Genomic DNA, 18735 nt, shown 5'->3' on the forward strand with positions numbered 1-18735 from the left:
CTGCTGTTTGTGAGTTTGTGTTTGTTTGTTTAATTGGCTGTTGCTGCCTGTGGCTCAAGTATTAAGATGTTGCAGATTTCACATGGTGATTCTGAAAATGGCTCAAAAATGAAACCGAATAAGTGAACTGTCTCTTTACACATGTAGTGAATCATTAGATTTATCTTCAGACAGAGTCAGAGAACAAGCACTTTGTCTGTATTTATGGTCAAACTCCCGACACATTTAGTAGAACACCTTTGTGTCCTCTGCAACATCCCATCCATCCTGTTTTCTGTCAGTCGAAGCTTCAGGCTCAGCAGTCGCTCAGTCACTCACAGACGTGCTCCTCGTTAATATATTGACTTGATGATATTTGAGGGAAGATCATAAATCTTAGCCCAAAAGAGACCACAAGACAAAATCAAACTAAAGCTGCAGTTATTGGAAACTATTACATTTGAAAGTTTTTTTTTTAATTGCAGATAATTCCTTTTGCATGCACACCTTCACCTACATCTGTCCAGCAGCATGCATCACACCTCTCGGTGGTGGAAGCCTGCCTACACTGGTTTAGCGAGACGGACAGATGGATGTCAGACGAAGTATGACTGAGGAAACTGGACAGCTTGGTGTCAAATGGACGCCGAGGCTCCATCAGATCCTCTACGTCAGCCTGGATCAGCTTCTACACTTTACCATCTAACGCGTATGTTTATGGATGAGTGGACGTTTTATGTCTGAGAGGAAGGACTCAAACGGCCTCCAGGCTTGATGTGGGAACTAAAGAGTGTGAGAGATAAACACAGGGAGTGAGTGCAGGTTTGCATCCATTTCCCGTGTCACTCGCAGGCAAACATGGGTTTGCATTGCAGCCCTGCGTGCACACATGAATATGCATGAACAAACCGCAGCATACAAACACAGTAAATGCTCTCACTGGTTTATACATTATCTCACATAGTTCTCAAGCTCTCAACAATTAAAGCTCATACTGATAACGTTTTTATGTATTTTAAATAATAAATGTGCAGAGCTTGTAGAAAAGTGCAAAATAAAATTAAAATGAATCATTTTACATGTCTGTCAGGTTTGTTACCACTTTGTAAAAATTCTGAGGGTTGGTTTCAGCTTCCAACATCGTTTGTGAGCCAATAATATTAGTTATATAAAAAAATTAAAGTTAGATAATAGTTAACCAACATCAGTGATGGTAGCAACGTTGGCTAGCTAGTTTTCGCAATGCTAGCCACACCAAACTGGCAACCGCTTGCAGAGGGCAGATGATTCGGGTGGTGACATCAGTGCGATGGTCGGGGGAGATGGATCGCCACATTTAGTGGCTGAATGTTAAAATAACACCTTTAAGTGTTGCTGTTGGCCAGACATAACTATGACGAACTACAACTATAATTATATTGGCATGACTGCAAAATTGAACGCTGAAAATGTGCTGCACAAAATATGTATCTCTGGACTGGACGATAAGTCAAAATCACACGTAAAGTTACAGGCATGGCATAAATAGAATTTTAATAAATAAATACAAATGTGTCTTACTTCATACGGCCAACTGGAAAGTGGATGTCTTTTATAATTGCACAAACAGACGCCAGGGAAATATTATTCCAAGATGCCAGTGAACATAAAGTGGCTGTGCTGAGATTTTTTACCTCGTGTCTGAGACAACATGATACACGCCAGAACTCCCACTGCAGCATCCTGATAAAAGGCTGGTGGAATTCTCTGCATCACCATACAATATCAAGAATTTAAATCTGTTCTAACATTCAGTAAACTCATTGTACTGTAACTTCATGTCCCTGACAATGCTCTCCATTTCTGTGAATGCTATGGAAAAAGCTCTTAATCTTCTAGCAGGAGATGACCTTGATCAATGCAATGGATGTATTATAGATTAAGAAATAAGGACTTTAAAATGATCTCTCCCGCTTCATGCTCTCTCTCTCTCTCTTTCTGTCTCTGTCCTATTTGTTTCCGTGTTCATACGTTGCTGTACACTCCGGGGGCATTAAAATTAAATGAGCACCACAATGGACTTCAAAGAAATGCAGCGGCACAATCAGTGATGAATCTAAATCCACAGCATTTCAGCGCTGTGAGGAGTGGAGGAGAAACTTCGCCTTGCCGTGGCGTGGTTGCTTGGTTGATTGGCTGGTGGATCAGATGACAGTATAGCCAGCTAATTATAACCCCTCTGTAGCTGTGTAACTTGGCAGCAGCTGGAAGACCAGCACTGAGAGAGCAAGATCACAGAACGTTTGAAGATGATGGTTAAGACGGTGGCAGCCTGCCGCCCAGCTCCGCACCGCGCTCTGGGTTGAAGTCGCACCTCAAAGCAGATCTGAACCGCTCTCCAGTTTATAGCACAAGAACACTTCTCAAGTCTTAAGAATACAGATGATGCCCTTCATGGACCGTGTCACATTATATTCTGCATTGTTCATATTGTACAGTATATGGGGGGAAAACATGAAAGTAGCTGAATTTAATTGGTCTAAAATAAATATTCACTGCTTTCATCTTGTGCCATCATTTCAGTCAATTCATTATTTGTGCTTTAAAGCTGCGTTCGGTCTATTCCCAGCAGTGGCACCCAAAGCTTGCTGGGTATTTTTACACCTCAAACAACTGGCCATGTTTGCGGATGGGAAGCCAGTGAGGATTTTACCCTTTGTGCTGCACTGGGGATGCCTAATGGTCGGCCAGAACACCTGCACAAACGGAGGCTAATAAAAATTTCTGGGTGGCAGGTGTGAAGAAGCAGCTGGCGGGGCAGCACATACAGTATCAGTGTCCCCATGGTTTGCTGCTTTGGGTAAGTGGGCGGGCCATTAAGGAGCAGCGCTGCTGATAGCTGTATCACTGCAGTCTCACCTTTCTACACAGCACTGTGCTGGTGCAGGAGAAATGTCTCGCTGCACCAATTCTCATTCTGATACAGGGGGAAAAAAACTCCCTGCCTTATTTGCATGTCTTTAAACCAATCACAATCTTTTTGGGTAACCCAGGATGCAGCGCTGGCGTTGGGGGGAAATTTGTTTACACGCGGTCTCCTCAAAAGAAACGGTGACAGCTGTTAGCTGGTTTGTTTTAAAGCCGTTAGTGAACAGGTTAATGTTGGAGTAACCTGCCAGTTTCAGCATGCAGGTTGCTGACTTGGAGGTTGTCGTTGTGTTACGTAGTGATGGAGGTTTTGAAAACAGTGTACTCAGATAGCAGGAGGAAGGAGGCACCAGATTTCATCCTTCATACCAGCAGACTTCATCCAACACGACAGACTATCACAGAAACACAGATTCACCTGAACTGCAGACGTCTGGGGCTGATATCTGTTTACACACATTACAACTTGTAAGTGCAAGCTTTTATTACACTTACAAGTTGTCTTCAACTGGAGTTAAAGTTGTCTTCAGTTCAATAGTCTCTCCTCTGCTCATTTCCATTTACAGCAGGACGCTAGCTGGCTATGCTAGACGGTCTGCGTGACACTCAGTGAGATCAGAGTAGATATTAAATCTAACATCAGAATCTACACCAGCAGTGACTTCTGCACTGGTAATGACAGCAACAACAGTACGGAGGATTAGTGGAAGGAGAAGGAAGCGCAAATAAACCCAAACATTTCAAAATAAATTTTCAAAATAAAGGTCTCTGAACATCAAGAATTCACAACATAATATTGACTTATGTTATGTTAGGAAAAAATGCCACACAAGATTTATTAAGCAAGTTTAAATGTTGGTGGCTTCAAGCAGAACAGATACCTGATTGAAAACCTTTCATTTAATCCCCAGAAACCTTATAAGAGTGTTTTAACCACCTGCTTTGTCAGAGAATCAGATAAGAGGTCAATATTCCTCTCAGGAGCACTTTGATGCTGCTGTTCAGGTTCAGGTTGCCTGTTGTTCTGTATGTGAGTGTAAATATACGTAACTCTCTGACACGGACTGCTACCTGGACTAAAGCTCGCCACTCTATTCTTGCCGCTGCAACTATAAAACAGCATCACCCAGAGATACAGCGGGTGGAGAAGCATTTCACTGCTGGCATACAGAGTGCTATATCTTTATTATTCTATAAGTGTATGTGACGGATTGTGACTTAAACCAGTTTTCCCAGGAATGCTGACCCATGAATCAGGTATTCAAGGGTACTGACGATCTCCCTCCTCAGCTCTTAAGGACGGACGTGACAGGCTTTAGGATGAATGTTCACCTGAGGAGACGAGGGAGACCTGCCCAGCTGTCTGTCAGAGCGGAGGAGGAAGCTACTCGTCTGCTTCTCACATTGATAAGACAAGGCCTGCAGGACCGTGACGGACTGCTGTCTCAACCAGAACACATGCGTGAACACAAACACATGTACACATATTTCATAGTCGGCCTGCCTGCCTGCCAACACACAAACAGACGTGTACAGTGGACCCAGGTATCACACAGAGAGGTCCTGGGTACTGCCCGGCCCGGTTCAATAATGAACTGTACGCTGAGCATATTAAATTCTGTCTGTGTTCAATTTCTACAGCCTGAATGCAGTGAATAAGAACAGGCTATCCAGCTACAACTGGCCTACCATTTTCATTTCATGCCATTAAAAAGTCATTATTTCTTATCGTCTTACAATTTGCAGCGGAGATATTCAAATATGTTTCAGGTGGCATGACGAACATTATTACCAGCGACCACCACAGGGACACAAGCCACAAGTAGTCCTAGAGTTTAGTCCTAAACTCTGTACTTTTGAATCTTTAACAACTCATGCACTCTCCACCAGACTTCATGCTGTTTCACAACGGAGCAGATTGACAGAAACGGTCTCTTGTTATGTTATTCCTGTATTTCTGCTTAGTCGGGTTTTAATAGAACTTTTTAATAGTCCTTTTGTTTGGTAACAACATTATTTTTAGGCAGCTACAGGTGATAAAATCTACCACTGGTGTCAGTCACTGCTGGCAAGAAAATGGTTTTTTTAACACATCATTTTTAAACTTTGGGGTTTAGGAAAGTTTATCAAGTGATTCCAAGTCATCAGGCTGGAGTACAAGTGACGTAATGAGTCTTTTCCTCAAGGCTGGGCGATAAAACAATAACGATATCTATTGCAATTGACACATGATCAATATCAATAGAAAATACATTTGATGGAACGTTCGATAATTTCACTGAACTCCGTCAGAAACAGGTGATCTGCGAGCGATGAAACACAGTGCGAGGCTCAGCTGCTGGACGAGAGGTTTACGCACGCAACTCTGTTTACTTTGGATCAAAACGAAACTTAACAATTTCAGACACAGACACAGACCGTAAACATCCGTACCCCTACGCATTAGCACAACGGCCCAGTTGTGCTAATGCATAGGGATACGGAGGTTCTACGGTTGAGAAAATGTAGTGCCAAAAGTGCCAACAGACCGACTAGAGATACTTTTGTACTTTATATGACCCCACTTCAAAAAACCCGAACTTCCCATCAACATATTGTCAAGCAGCAACGTCAGCTTCTACACTGTTTTGTCTCATGTCTTAGATTCTGATTCTGAAATCTTTTTTTTTTTTTTTTAAATCTCACCTGTAGTCGCCATTTAAAGGGTTTAATTTTAAAATTTTTCTTATTTCAAATTGGTAAAAAAAAAATCAGTAATTATGGATATCGACTGATATGAAACACTGATATCGTGATACATTTTTCAGCCCTATTTTTCCTGTGAGATCACGTTGAAAGCCAACAGATTCATGACTCAAACAAAGTGAGAAGCTCATGACTCGAGTGTGAGTGATTCTCACATCTTCCTCTTCTTGTTGAGGGGAATATATGACCTCAACAAGACATGATGACTCATCTTGAACCCTCCTAAATCATCACAAAGGAGCGCCGTCATCGACCCAAACACAAGGCTGTTGTCTCATCTCCTTAAGAGCTGAAATATTTTCTATTTTAAACAAAAAGTCTCGCATGTTCATATAAAGTGTCAGTAGATATGTGTCGTGCCATTCCTCTAATTGCTGTCTTCAAAAAAAGAGAGAAAAGAAGGCTCAGAGAAGTATTCTCTTGATTTAATGTAAACATCCAGACGACCGGTTTGAGGATAATTGCTGTACTAAGGAGATAAAAGATTGAATAAGGGTATTTATAGCCTCTCTGACTCGTACAATCATGGATTATCTGTCAAGTGAAAAAATATCTGATGCTAAAAGCTCGAGAGTCCCTTAAAGAAACAGTTGGGTGACATCACAGATGGTACGGCTGCTGCATGTGTAGCAGTTAATGAGCCTGCATGCATTTGATGGCGGCTGGGTTGGAACCATGAACGTGGGTTGTCATTCTTTTGGATTCTGTGACTAAACGGATCATCCATGAAAAATCAGCGCCCACCTCCGATGTCAGGTCTGAGTTTGTTGTCGTATCCATCTAGTAGGCTGTTGAGGATGTGTGTGACGTCACTCTCGTACACTTTGGGAGTCAGCACCCACGTCTTGTTAGACACCTCATCGTCGTCATCGGTCTGGAAGGAGCTGCAGGGAGAGAAGAGGAAGAAAAGGCATGTAATCAATTATTGCTTTCAGAGGGAGAGCAGGCAACGTCTTCAGTGGGATCGGCTTGTTCTTTTTTTTCTTTAACAGAGGAATATGTGGAGATGAGGGACAGAAGGAGAGTGTTGTGAAGTACTCCATTCAAGGTCAGGAGACGAACTCTGAAAGACTTAAGAGCTTTTGATCCTCATCATCATGCTACTGAAGACACTCTGAAGCCAATGTGATTAATCTCCTCTTCCCATTTTGTGTCGATTATTTCTGGTGATACAAAGTTGTATTGAACCATATCTGGATAATCTTCACATCTGTTTTGGACCACAGAGTTCAGATTCTGTTTTTTCCTTTAAACTCTCTTTTATTTTGAATTTACTTTTCTGCAAAAGACTGAAAGGTTCACATTTGTACGTGACATAGTTCTGCTTACTTACCACACTGTCATTTCTACAAAACGTGTCACATCACAACTATATTACATGTTGATGAGCTGACTTTCATATATGGAGGTTTCAAAGAGGAGATGGAGGGGATCGTGGTGGAGTTACAGACGAGAAGGCTGCTGAGCCAGTGACCACAGTTTGAGACTGCATGTCAACATTTGTAGATTTGGGAACAAAGGATGTCTTTGGGGAGAACTTGGGACATCTCCGTCCATATCTGTGTCGAACCAGAGCAGTTAATTTAAGCCAACGCTTGATGTTTTCCTAATCCTAACAATGTGTTTTTTACCCTCACCAGATCAAATGCACAGTGTTCAAGGTAAAACTGAAAATCAAATCTGTCAATCAATCAAATCCAATTAAATGTGAAGTTGCAACCAGTGTTGTTTTCGTTGACGATGACGAAATTATTTAGTTGACGCCCCTTTTTTCATAACGATAACGGGACGGTGACGAGATAAACACGGCTCTTTGATGACTAAAACATGATGAGATGTGAATGAGTTTTCGTTGACGAGACGAGAATGGACGTAAATGTTAGTGGGCGGTCTGTCAGACGTTTAAAATACATGACATCTCTGCTTAATGTTCATGTAGCAACTGGACAGCCGCTGAGACGCGGGAGATGCAGCGTCTCCTCGGTCTCTCTCTTCTTCGTTGTTCACTGCTGATGTAGCAGCAAGCTAGTAACGGTCGCTACTTTCAAATTAAAAGCCCCCCGCTAAGACCCCAGTTCTAAACTCAAATAGGGTGCAATGTAAAGCTCTTATTTTGAAGACAAATTCGTTGTCACTTTTTTTTTTTTTTTATTGAACAATTTAAGTGTACAAAGCCACAAGGTATAGAGTAACAATCAGCACGTATCAGCACATTTCAACTGTTTTTTCATGAATTGATGCCCTACTTCATCATACAAGAGTGTCACACATAAGTTGTGAAAATAGCAGATCTACAAGTTCAACACATTGCAACATATTGTGAGCTTGTAGATCTTTTTATTGACCTAAATTAATTTGATAAAAGACTATACTTCTTCTTTTGTTTTTGTTTTTTTAACCTAAACTGACCAAAACCTGTTTGAGTTTTCGTCGACTAGAACTGGACTAAAACTATCACATATAGAAGTGACTAAAATTTGACTAAAATTAAAAAGCATTTTAGTCCAAAAGACTAAATCTAAATCTAAAATCGCTGCCAAAAACAACACTGGTTGCAACATAAAGTAAATTATAGTTTAAACGTATCTGCGGTTTGCAGACACAAACACTGCCAACATTTATTCTGCCACCTGGTTGCGAGTCTACAGTTTTTATCAGTGTGAGATGTGTAACTACTAAACAAAAAGTGATTTAAACTTCCTATTAGACATCTGAAACAAAATGTTCACCTAGCACCAGGAGCAGAGCGTTCTGCTGAAGAACCCTCTCGGATATGAAGACCGGTCCTCTCATGTATTTAGGTCGCAGCAGATGTGAGTGTGCTAACTGATGTCTGATGTAAAATAGATGAAAGGACTGAACTTAGTTGCTTCTTTGCATCCCTGCACAGAGACGCCTCAGATCTTTGAATTCCCTGCATGGAGATGACATGTTTACTTTTCTTTCATAACCGCGTGGTTCTCAGTCGTGCTCGAGTTATAGAACACTTGGAACAGCATAACACAATCATGTGCTCACTTAAAATGATATCGAATAGATCAATGCAGACAATTTGGCTCATGGGAGTGACACCATCTCTCAGAGGACATGCCATTGGATGATTTAAAGTCTGATTGTATCTTTTGGTCCATGAAAGTTCCTGAATAAACCCTCGTTTGTGTGGGAACGATATCAGGACAAACACAAGGCAGGTCAGTCACCGGTGGGTGTGGCTGACAACAAGGTTAACAAAGGTTTTTAATACTCAGAATCTTTTATGAGAGTAAGACCAAGTTCAAGTATGAATATAAGAGTGTGCCTATAAACGAGGCCCCTGATGGACCCGACAGAAACACTGAACAGATTCAGCATGACGAGTTCTTCCTGTCAGGACTGAGTCCAGTAACGGTCACTCCTGCACACTGACATGTTTTGTCTGTTGTTTGTTCCACCCACGTGACCGGCTCTGCCCTAAAAGCTGTGTGACAGCCTTTCATGAAAGGGAGCAATTTTGAGCAATTTTCACTCGATAGATGTCGAAATCTGTCAGAACGTCCAGACCAGCGTATCAAAGTAACCTCTTTCAGCCCTCTTTGATAAACACCAATATATATTTTCATTGAATACAAAGTCTTGTGTCTGTCAACGTCCAGATTTCTGTTCACTTCACAGCTTCGTCTCTGCGTATTCTACAGCTGCACATGTTCCTTTGGTAGACCAGCGAGACCTGCTGTTTGAATTAAGGCATCGACTCAAAGCGCTGAGTTTTACTATTGCATAAAAGCAACATTTCACATGACAGACTCATAGCTTCCCAACCTCCTTCAATATCAGCTAAAGCTCTCCGTCCGTTCTCACGTCAGTGACTCTGCAGGAATAATGAATACATATCATGACGGCAGAGTTGAGGGCCTGACTGCAGGATCTTTTGACGTGTCATAAAAAGGCTTTTTACGGCCCCCAGATTTCTGTGAGAGCCGGCCGAGACGAGCTATTTTCCTGATTTTACTTCCTCGCCCAAGACGTCTCAAACTGAAAGGATAATGATGTCTCAAGAGACCCCGACCACAAACACAGCCCCGGCAGAGCTGCACTCTGCTGTAGGTTTATCCTTTGTTAAAAATAGATCATCTGCAGGTTTGACACCTGAATGGAGGACGGAGGCACATGATTAACGATAAGGTGAATTAATATGCTGACAATAACGCGCTGCAGTAGAGTGGGACTGTTGTATGTTAAGAGACTTCGCCCTCTGTAACGCTGCCTGTGATGAGAGGAAAGTTCACATCTCTGCTCTCTGTGTCACAGAAAGAGACGAGTTAAAAACATGTTGGCCAGATTTATGTACAGTACATACAAGCACAGGACGAATCTGTGCCGCATCTTTTCATTCAATTTGTGCGAGTGCTATCTGTGTGTAATTAGTGTGTGATTTACTAAGGCAGCAGTTCATTACACAATCAGTGTCTGGGGCTGCCTTCTACATGTGCTCCCTGCACTGAGGGAGAGCTCCAGAAGTGAAGTTCAGTGTCCTCAGCAGAATGTAAAACTCACTGTAACGATCCAGTTTTGATTTTAATATCAACCACAAGAAAGGTTTGTAAATGTTGAGGAACTGAAAAACTATGGAATGAAAAAAAATGTCTTTTTTATACATCTATTTATCTCCACTAAATATGGAGCTGCAGTTTCTATGCACAACGTATCTCACTCGGAAAACTTGATGCTTTTTTATATCTTGTGTAAAGACCTTTCATTTACAGAACACATTCAACTAAAAGACGATTCAGCTTGCTGCGGCTGAAGTGCAATCAGCTTCTCTGCACTAAAACCAGTCGTCTGTGTTTTGAGTCAGAAGATGAGCAGATATTTTTTGTCTCTCTTTTCTGTAGAATTCAGGACAATTAAAGTGTATCTTTTAAACAATACACTGAATTTGCACACGCTCCATGGACGGAGCTAATTTCCCGTGCAAAAATAAAGACTGAAAATTCAAGAGCCCGACTAATATCCAATGGAATGTGCAATCAACCACACAATTCACATCTCCTGCTATTTGTGCAATCTCCCTTGCATGCATATGCATTAGAGAGGCCTACTTCAGTAATGACATGCAAGTTGCGCCTCAGATGACAGAAAACTTGGATTCGATAAATAACAATTTAATTTAGATGCACAATGCATCAGAAATGAGGGCAGAGACAAAGGAGGAGAGTAATAGATGTTCAGATAAAGACAGAGTGATGTGGGAGCTCTCTGAACTGATAACTTTTTGCACCTCCAGCTTCCATCAGGGCGGATCAGGGACGGAATAAAAGAGCAGCCCTGAAAACAGTTGTGAGCTTTCAGCGAGGCCTCGGAGTGGTGAAAGGATGAATGAAATAATAAAGAATCTGTAATGGTGAGAAAGAAAGACGTGTTTCCATGGTAAAGCTGGAGGAGAGGATCCCTGATAGCTTTCTCGTGTTCTCAGGCCGGCTGAGAGGAATAATGTTTTGACCAGCACTCTTCCTCCAACCGCATTAAGTGCCATTAAGTGCCATCCATCTCCACCATAACACTCGTGCCCCAAACATTAAATGTTAATTATTTTTACTCAGGTGGACAATTTTAGATATGTCTTACTTTGTCATAAAAAATACAAGGAGCATCTGTCTGTAGATAGATAGATAGATAGATAGATAGATAGATAGATAGATAGACAGATAGACAGATAGACAGATAGATAGATAGATAGATAGATAGATAGATAGGGAAGGGAAACTTGTTTTCAGGTTGCTGCTCTTCATCTCTGTGTACATGGAAATGCTCCAAAGATGAGCACATCAAAGGAGGAGCCATGTGTTCTCCACTGCAGGCAGATCTGAGCTTCTGCCTGCTAATTCGGTACCTGAAGCTCCACAGAGGTCTGAGCAGGTGTGTGTGTGTCGTTACGTGTTTGCATGTGTGCTCGTGTTTGTTTTTCATGCATATGCATGTCTGCGGCTGTGTATGTAATGATGGAGAGTGCTGGAGTTAAGTGTTGTGTTCACAGCTACCCTCAGCGAGGAAAATCTGATGCATTCTACCCCTTCACATTTAGCGCCATCATCCAGAAGCACTCTTACCTGCTCTATATGCAGCAATCAGAACCTGTCCCCACTACTGAGCGGATCTCAATTAAAATCTCATCTAGGGTTTCATGTAAAGCCGCGACGAACAAAACTCTCTCCTGCAGATTCATGTGTTCAAACGATGGTCTCAGTCGGCTGCCGTCGGCTGTGGAAACAGCTACTTGCCTTCCATTAGCATCCACATCCAACTCCCCTGAGCTAGCATCGCTGCATGTTTTAAATGGCAGCTACTGAAGGAACCACATCTAATGAACCCTCTTGCTTATTATCAACCAACATGTAATCGGTCCAGCACCCATGGTAACAACACGACAAACCACTCTTGCACATCGAGTTCTTACTACAACCCTCTTTCCAAAAGCCTCTACTATATATAGTACAAATAATACAATGGGCCCTTATTACTAATTAACAAACTGTCTGCTGAACGTGTCGGGCTGTCAGCCTGTAGGAGTAAGCATCCACACTCATGGTCCTCACATGCAGGACTGTTAACATCTAATCACCTGCGCCGTGTCAGCCTGCTCCACTTCACTGACTGCTGGCAGAGTTTTTAGGCTTCACTCTCTCCAGTGTGAACCAGATCAAATAGATTAGCTAATACTGGCGTGCAGGGTCGACTTGTTTCTCTCAGCAGTATAATAAAGCAGATTAGGCCAATTTGCAATGCTGCCAATTTTGTTGCTATAAAGTTTTTTTGTTGCTGGTAACTCTTTGGCCAACATTTAAAGGTGCACAATGAAGTTTTGGAAAAACATTTTAATTAGAAGAAAAAAAATCTTCATTGATTTCATTTCTGAACCAACTGAGCAGAAACAAACGTCCTTAACGGCCAACGTACTGTTTGACTTTGTTAATATTTGCAGGACGCTTCTGAGCACGGCCTGTTCATGAAGTGATGAACAAATATCAAATAAACATTTCTGAATCTGTATTTATAGCTCATTAATGTTCTTAATTAGAACTGGGAGATGTCTGCAGAATTACCCGAGGTTACACATTGTTGTTTGTGTCCACTCAGTGTTGCTCATTAGCACACCGCTGTTCATAACTGTCCTCATACATACGTATGTCTCTGTCTGTTTATATTGTATATATTATAGTCACAGTTTGTTTACTGTCTTCAGTGTGTGCACCTTCTTCATCAAGACTAATTCCTTGTTGGTGTAAAATCCTTTTTGGTAATAAATCTGTTTCTGATTTCTGATTTCTGATTCTGATTCCTGATACTATCTGACCCAGCATGGAAAATGTCTCTGACTGCACCAACATACATCCTGGTGCAGGTTTAAAAGGTTTCTGTCTGTAACATAGCTGTGGTCGGGGTTAGAGCGAGGTTTACTGAGGAAGCTAAGCTAAAAAAATGCAGATAACTGGATGATTGAGGTAAATACACCAACAGCAGCTCGTGGAGAAGAAAGTCTGCTGCCACAGATTCAACCGAGCGTCTTGTGTTCACCTAACTGGCCACAAAATAACAAGACGTGGAGACTTCATGTTGCACTGAGCAGCAACACACATATTTTCATCTTCTCTCCCTCATGTCACTGACAGCAGAAACTCCAGGCTTTCAGCAAATCTATCACAACGGTCCAGGACTCAGAAGTCGATGACCATCAGCCATCAGTGATGATACTGGCTCAACCCTGTTCTTATATTACTTTCTGTCATTCCTTCACATGTTCACATACTGCAGAGCACTTTAAAACGTAGTAAACAAACTCTGAACAGCTACATAAAATATTCTGTCTTGTTATGAAGCTCGTCAATCAATATGTGAGTGAACGCAGAGTTTCAAAGTCTCAGAGTGCTGGCTGAGCTTCCGTTTGCATTTCAATAGCAGTGCTTTTTACTTTTTGGAGCCTGATCTGAGCTGGTTCACTGCAGTGAGGCCACATCTAATGTGGCATTGACTGTTCAGAGAATAAAACTATTCCATGAATATAAAAGCAGGCCATGAATATTACCAGGAGAGAAAGAAAAACATCCCATGGTTGGTTTTAAAAGTATCCTAACTCCACCTGCGGTGTACCTGTGTCCTCAAAAATAGAAATGCTCCGACCTTCCGGGATAAGAGATCGCCAAGAAAGACTTTTATATATTTATCTCTTTGGACGAAGATAGAACTATCAGGGCTGAGATAGCAGGGAGAGTAAAAAGACTTTAGATAGGAAACAGTCTCAGGAATGTGTGCCAAATACCTACTGAGCTGAGTTAATGAGGACTATCATCACTGCTGTTGACTCACACCCGCCCAGATCTACCCAGATACCAGGACCGGTTCTGACCTCAGCACCTCCTGGTGATAGATGTGACAGAAACTGTAAGTGAGAGGCAGCTGTGAGCTTTGACTGTCAAACTGTCTTTAAACGGCATTAAACAAAGAAGATTGACATATCTGTGCTTTCAACTGGGATCACAGACATAAATACATATAATGGTTATTATGGGATACGTGACAGTTTGTCAAAAATAAGCATCTTTGGAAGTGACGACAAGAGGCAGATAATGTGTGATGGCCTGACTGAGTCCAGTGCATGGGAGGTTTCTGCTTCTGGTAGCCTTCGAGCTAACGCTAGCTTGAGATCACTGGAATGCAACGAGTGGCAGGTTGGACTTGTGACTGAATTCATAAAATTGGCATAACAATGTGTTCTAATATGAAATCAGTTCCATCACCCACACTTAACAGCAGCTCCAGAGTAAATTCCAAAGCTGTACTGTATCCATTGTTTGTCAGTCGACTATCTGTGTCTTCATTCTATGTATTATAGCCACTGCATGTTCTGGCTAGCAAGCTAACATTAGTCAGAAACAGAGTCAGCTGATCCAAAGAGCCTCAGTTAAAGCAAAACTCTCGCCAAAAAGCAACCGAGGCTTTATTTGGGATTGAATATGAGTCAAACCTTCGTGTGAAAGCATAATTACGACGAAAGAGGCACTTTTAAGATTTACCGTAGTTTCGGTTTTGGGCATGTTAATTTTGAATGGGAGTGCATGGGGCAGAACATGCTAGCATCAAAATCTCTATTTTTAGAACACTAAGAAGTCTCGACACAACATGAAACTTTGCTCGTAGTATCACCAGGGTCTCGGGGATCGACACTTTTTGTCTGGCATGACGGAGACGTGCAGGAGCTGCAGCAGCTAATGTGAGTAGTTCAAAAACCTTCTTTTTAGTAAACTCTGTGTACACAAACAATGTTCTCAATGCTCGTGTTCATGAGTAGAGACCCTGGTGATGCTCAAGCAAAGTTTCATGTTGTGTCGAGACTTCTTAGTGTTCTAAACAGAGAGATTTTGATGCTAGCATGTCCTTGCCACATGCACTCCCTTTCAAAATTAACGTGCCCAAAACCGAAACTACGGTAAATCTTAAAAGTGCCTCTTTAGTCGTAATTATGCTTTCACACGAAGGTTTGACTCATATTCAATCCCAAATAAAAGCCTTGGTTGCTTTTTGGCGAGAGTTTCGCTTTAAGCAACTGATGACAGAATTAATTGAAGTCACTTTATTATCATGTGTTTTATATACAATTATGCCATCTGCAACCAACTGTGTGGGTGTTCATGATGCTGGCAGGGAATGCTGCTACTGTGACTTGTTTGTTGCCTCTTACTTGTTTAGCTGGAGTAATTTTGTTATCTTTATTTTATCATCCTGTAAGAATCCTGCAACACTCCCAAACATCAAGGGTGACAGTTAAAAAGGGCTGAAAAAGGTCAAATCCAAATCAAAACATGTCATTAAAAATGAAGCTGTTGAGTTCTGGGCCTACAGATCATGTTCACCAGGTAACAAATCCAACCAAGAAAAACATCACATCATCTCAGTGCAAACGAAACGCAAAGATCACCTTCTCTAACACAAATGTGGATCTTTTCCTTCAAATATCCTTCCTTCACCTTCATCAGAAATAATATGTTTTGTACTGAATGCCAAAACACATCTAGTTTGAATTGTGCACTGATTTAAACAAATGTCGTTGTCAACTCAAAAGACATTTTTTATACTTAAGAAAGTCACAGTTTGTCATAAAACTAACGAGACTGTGGACGTATGTAACCAGACAGACTCGACACCCAACAGTTGTGTTAGCAACATCATCTTGTTAGCATCCTGTCTCTGTATATCAGCCAGCTAACAAAACTGACCAACTTTCATTTATAACGATCACGTCTGTAAACGAGGTAAGACTCGTTGTGACTTTATCTTATTTAACTGTTTCTGTGGCGGCTGGCGGCCATGATGGTGCTGGTGACGTAACCTGAGCGAGACGATGTCGCTGAGCAGTTCTACACCAAACTAAATGGAATTTTACCGTCGTCACCATAAACAATGACTTTCATAACATGTAAATCATCTTTTAAACTGACCAATTGTGTGATTTGTGGCACAGTTCAGGAGCAGGACTTTGTCTCTCTATTATTATTACAATACATTTTTCTGCAGTTAAGGTCATAAAACTAAGAACACAAAATAAATAAATAAATTGCCGTCTGTTCCAAAATGTGGTTATGTAATGAATATCATCTAAAATGCTTGAGGTGAGCTGTGCAGAGCAGCAAACATTACCTGGCCTAAAGAACACCTGAGCAGTGCTTCCTCACTGTGACATCACTTCCTGCTGTCATGGCTTACAAACTCCTGAATCACATCACATCCTGAACAACCCACATTTCCTCCACTTTGAGGGATGTTGCGATACCTTAGATGTAAACAGAGTTGGACTGTGTGCAGGGGTTAATGTGTGCAGTGTGGTGATAGCCATCAGACATCACTACACATAGTAACTGTCACAATGAGTCACAAGTAGCATAGATTACTGAGAGCGAGCCCGAGGCCTTGAGAGAAGTCTTATGTAAGAGGTCTCATACATGAATCAAAAATGACTTCAAATGCAAATTCCCCAGCAGAAGCTGCTTTTAATTAACACAGACGAGGCTTTTCAGGAGAAAATACATCTTGCTGTCAGGACGTCACCTTTGCGCAGGTGTTTACATAAAGAGCTCACGTTCAGCCCGGTTCAGCCCGGTTCAGCCCGGTTCTGATCACATGAGAAGAAGCTCAGCTCATCAGGTTCCAACCACTGGTGCTCATCTTATCAGAGCCAGAATCTGCACATACATCTGGACGAGGTGCAGTGTTTACTCGAGCATACTGTGAGCACTGCTTGTGCATACATTAACACACACACACACACACACACACACAGGCCTCACAGTGAGGCTGGGCAGGGAGCCCTGAGGTTGCGATCAGCATGACGGTGATTGAACGTCGACTGATTTATCTGCCTCCATTTTTCAGCCTCCAGCAGCAGAAGACGAAAGCGGTGCGAGGAGCCTCGACATCCCTCCTCTTCACCGTTCTTATCTCGCTGCTGGAGAATAATGTCTGACAGGGACGAGAGAAGCAGCTTCACTCAACCAAACTCACATCTGCACCTCAGTGAGAGCTGAAATGGCAGACCCTCCTGTGTGTGTGTGTGTGTGTGTGCATGACAGGGATCAGTCCATATGTGTTATCCTTGTCCTTATTGTGCCTTTACACTTGTGTTCTGTGATTGTCTGCCATTTTGAAATGCTTTTTTATTTCCACTACGTGGTGTGATCTCAGCGACCGTCTTCATGTCAGACTGAGCATCAGTTCAGTTCCGAGGCTTTGCTCCTGGAATAGACTTGAGCCTTAAAGATAGCTTAGCACAGACTATATGTAGCTTAGCTTCAAGCAAATTAGCCCCTGTGCTGGTAACGCAGGCAGCCGGACACACTGCTCAGTGTTCATCTGACACAAACCCGCTGCTCCACCATCACACACACATTTCATATCCTCAGCTTCTTCAGCTGCTCGACAATCAAACAAATAATACAAAAAAATACAAGATGAGGCTCAAAAACGTCCAGAAACACGGAGCATGTGTCGCCGGAGGTAAAACCACCGGACGCGTCGAAGCAGAAGAATCATAATAATATAATAATAATGAACACAACAACAACCATAATGATGATAATAACAGTAATAATAATAATGATAATACTACATGTGTTATATTCCCACACGGTGTCTGCCGCTGGTCGGTAACGTTACAGTGCTCAGCCGGGCTGTGAACACCGCAGGATGCTGAGCTGCTACAATAAGAAATAAAGATGGACCTCAGAACCGAGCCGAGCCTCGTCCTCAGCCCGCCTCGCGCTCCGTTCTTACCTTGTCGGAAGATTCACGGCGATCAGCAGCCCGAGCAGCAGCTTCAGGGGGAGGGAAGGCTTCGCCATTGCTGTCGAGGCTAAATTTGGCGAAGCCATCATCACCGTGTTGGTTTCCTGTTCGGTGCAGATGGACGTGTCCGTCTATTTACTGTGTTTCCTCTCTACGATACATTACGCTCGGTACCGGGAGCGGGTCCTCAGATCTAGACCCGAGGCGGACGCGCGGTGGAGTCCGAATCAGACCAAATCGATGCGAAGCTGGATTTCTTATCGCGTTGCTTTTTTCTTTTTTTCGTTTCTGTCTTCCGCGTCCGTTTCCGAACCGACAGCCTGAAAACAGGGCCCAAAAAAAAAACCCGGCCACGGACGGCGGAGAAGCCCCCCCCCTTTCTTTAGTAACAAGCTCCGCTGATCGCTCGCAGCGGAGAGACGCAGAGAGCTCAGCCTGATGCAGATTAACACCGCGGGGTCAGAGAGGAGCTGATGCACGTTGCTGCAGCGCGGATCAACACATGCGTGGCTTCAGCAGGAAGCAGGAGCGGAGGGGGGGGGGGGGGCTACAGGGGGGAATGGCGGTTTATTTTTTAGTGCTAGCTCACTGTACCACGTGATGCTCAGTAGCAGGTATAGTTATTAGGAAATCACAATGCACACTTTGCATGATTTGGTAGTTAACGTTGTATAATGTGAGTCAGCAGAGAAGGAGGAATCTGTTGGGGGAGGTGTGTGTGTGTGTGTGTGTGTGTGTGTGTGTGTGTGTGTCTGTGTGTGTGTGGGGGGGTTAGGGTCCCTGATCAGGAGCAGA

The 18735-nt window shown here is 42.5% G+C and overlaps 1 protein-coding gene across 4 annotated transcripts in view; it reads right to left on the reverse strand.

Annotated features, from left to right (window-relative positions):
* gabrg2 (gamma-aminobutyric acid type A receptor subunit gamma2) overlaps positions 1 to 18473 on the reverse strand; it is a 63573-nt gene extending 45100 nt beyond the window's left edge. For 2 of the 4 annotated variants that reach the window (XM_030437707.1, XM_030437706.1), the window contains exons 1-2: positions 17929 to 18473; positions 6376 to 6515 (exon numbers count right to left, since the gene is read on the reverse strand). In XM_030437707.1, the coding sequence (XP_030293567.1) occupies positions 6376 to 6515; positions 17929 to 18029 (241 nt within the window). In that variant the 5' untranslated portion in view covers positions 18030 to 18473. The remainder of the gene's footprint in view (positions 1 to 6375; positions 6516 to 17928) is intronic. The other 2 variants (XM_030437705.1, XM_030437704.1) reach the window with 1 other exon arrangement.
* Positions 18474 to 18735: the final 262 nt, after the last annotated feature.

The sequence above is a fragment of the Sparus aurata genome, chromosome 13 (assembly GCF_900880675.1).
Source record: "Sparus aurata chromosome 13, fSpaAur1.1, whole genome shotgun sequence".
Taxonomy (NCBI): Eukaryota; Metazoa; Chordata; class Actinopteri; order Spariformes; family Sparidae; genus Sparus; species Sparus aurata.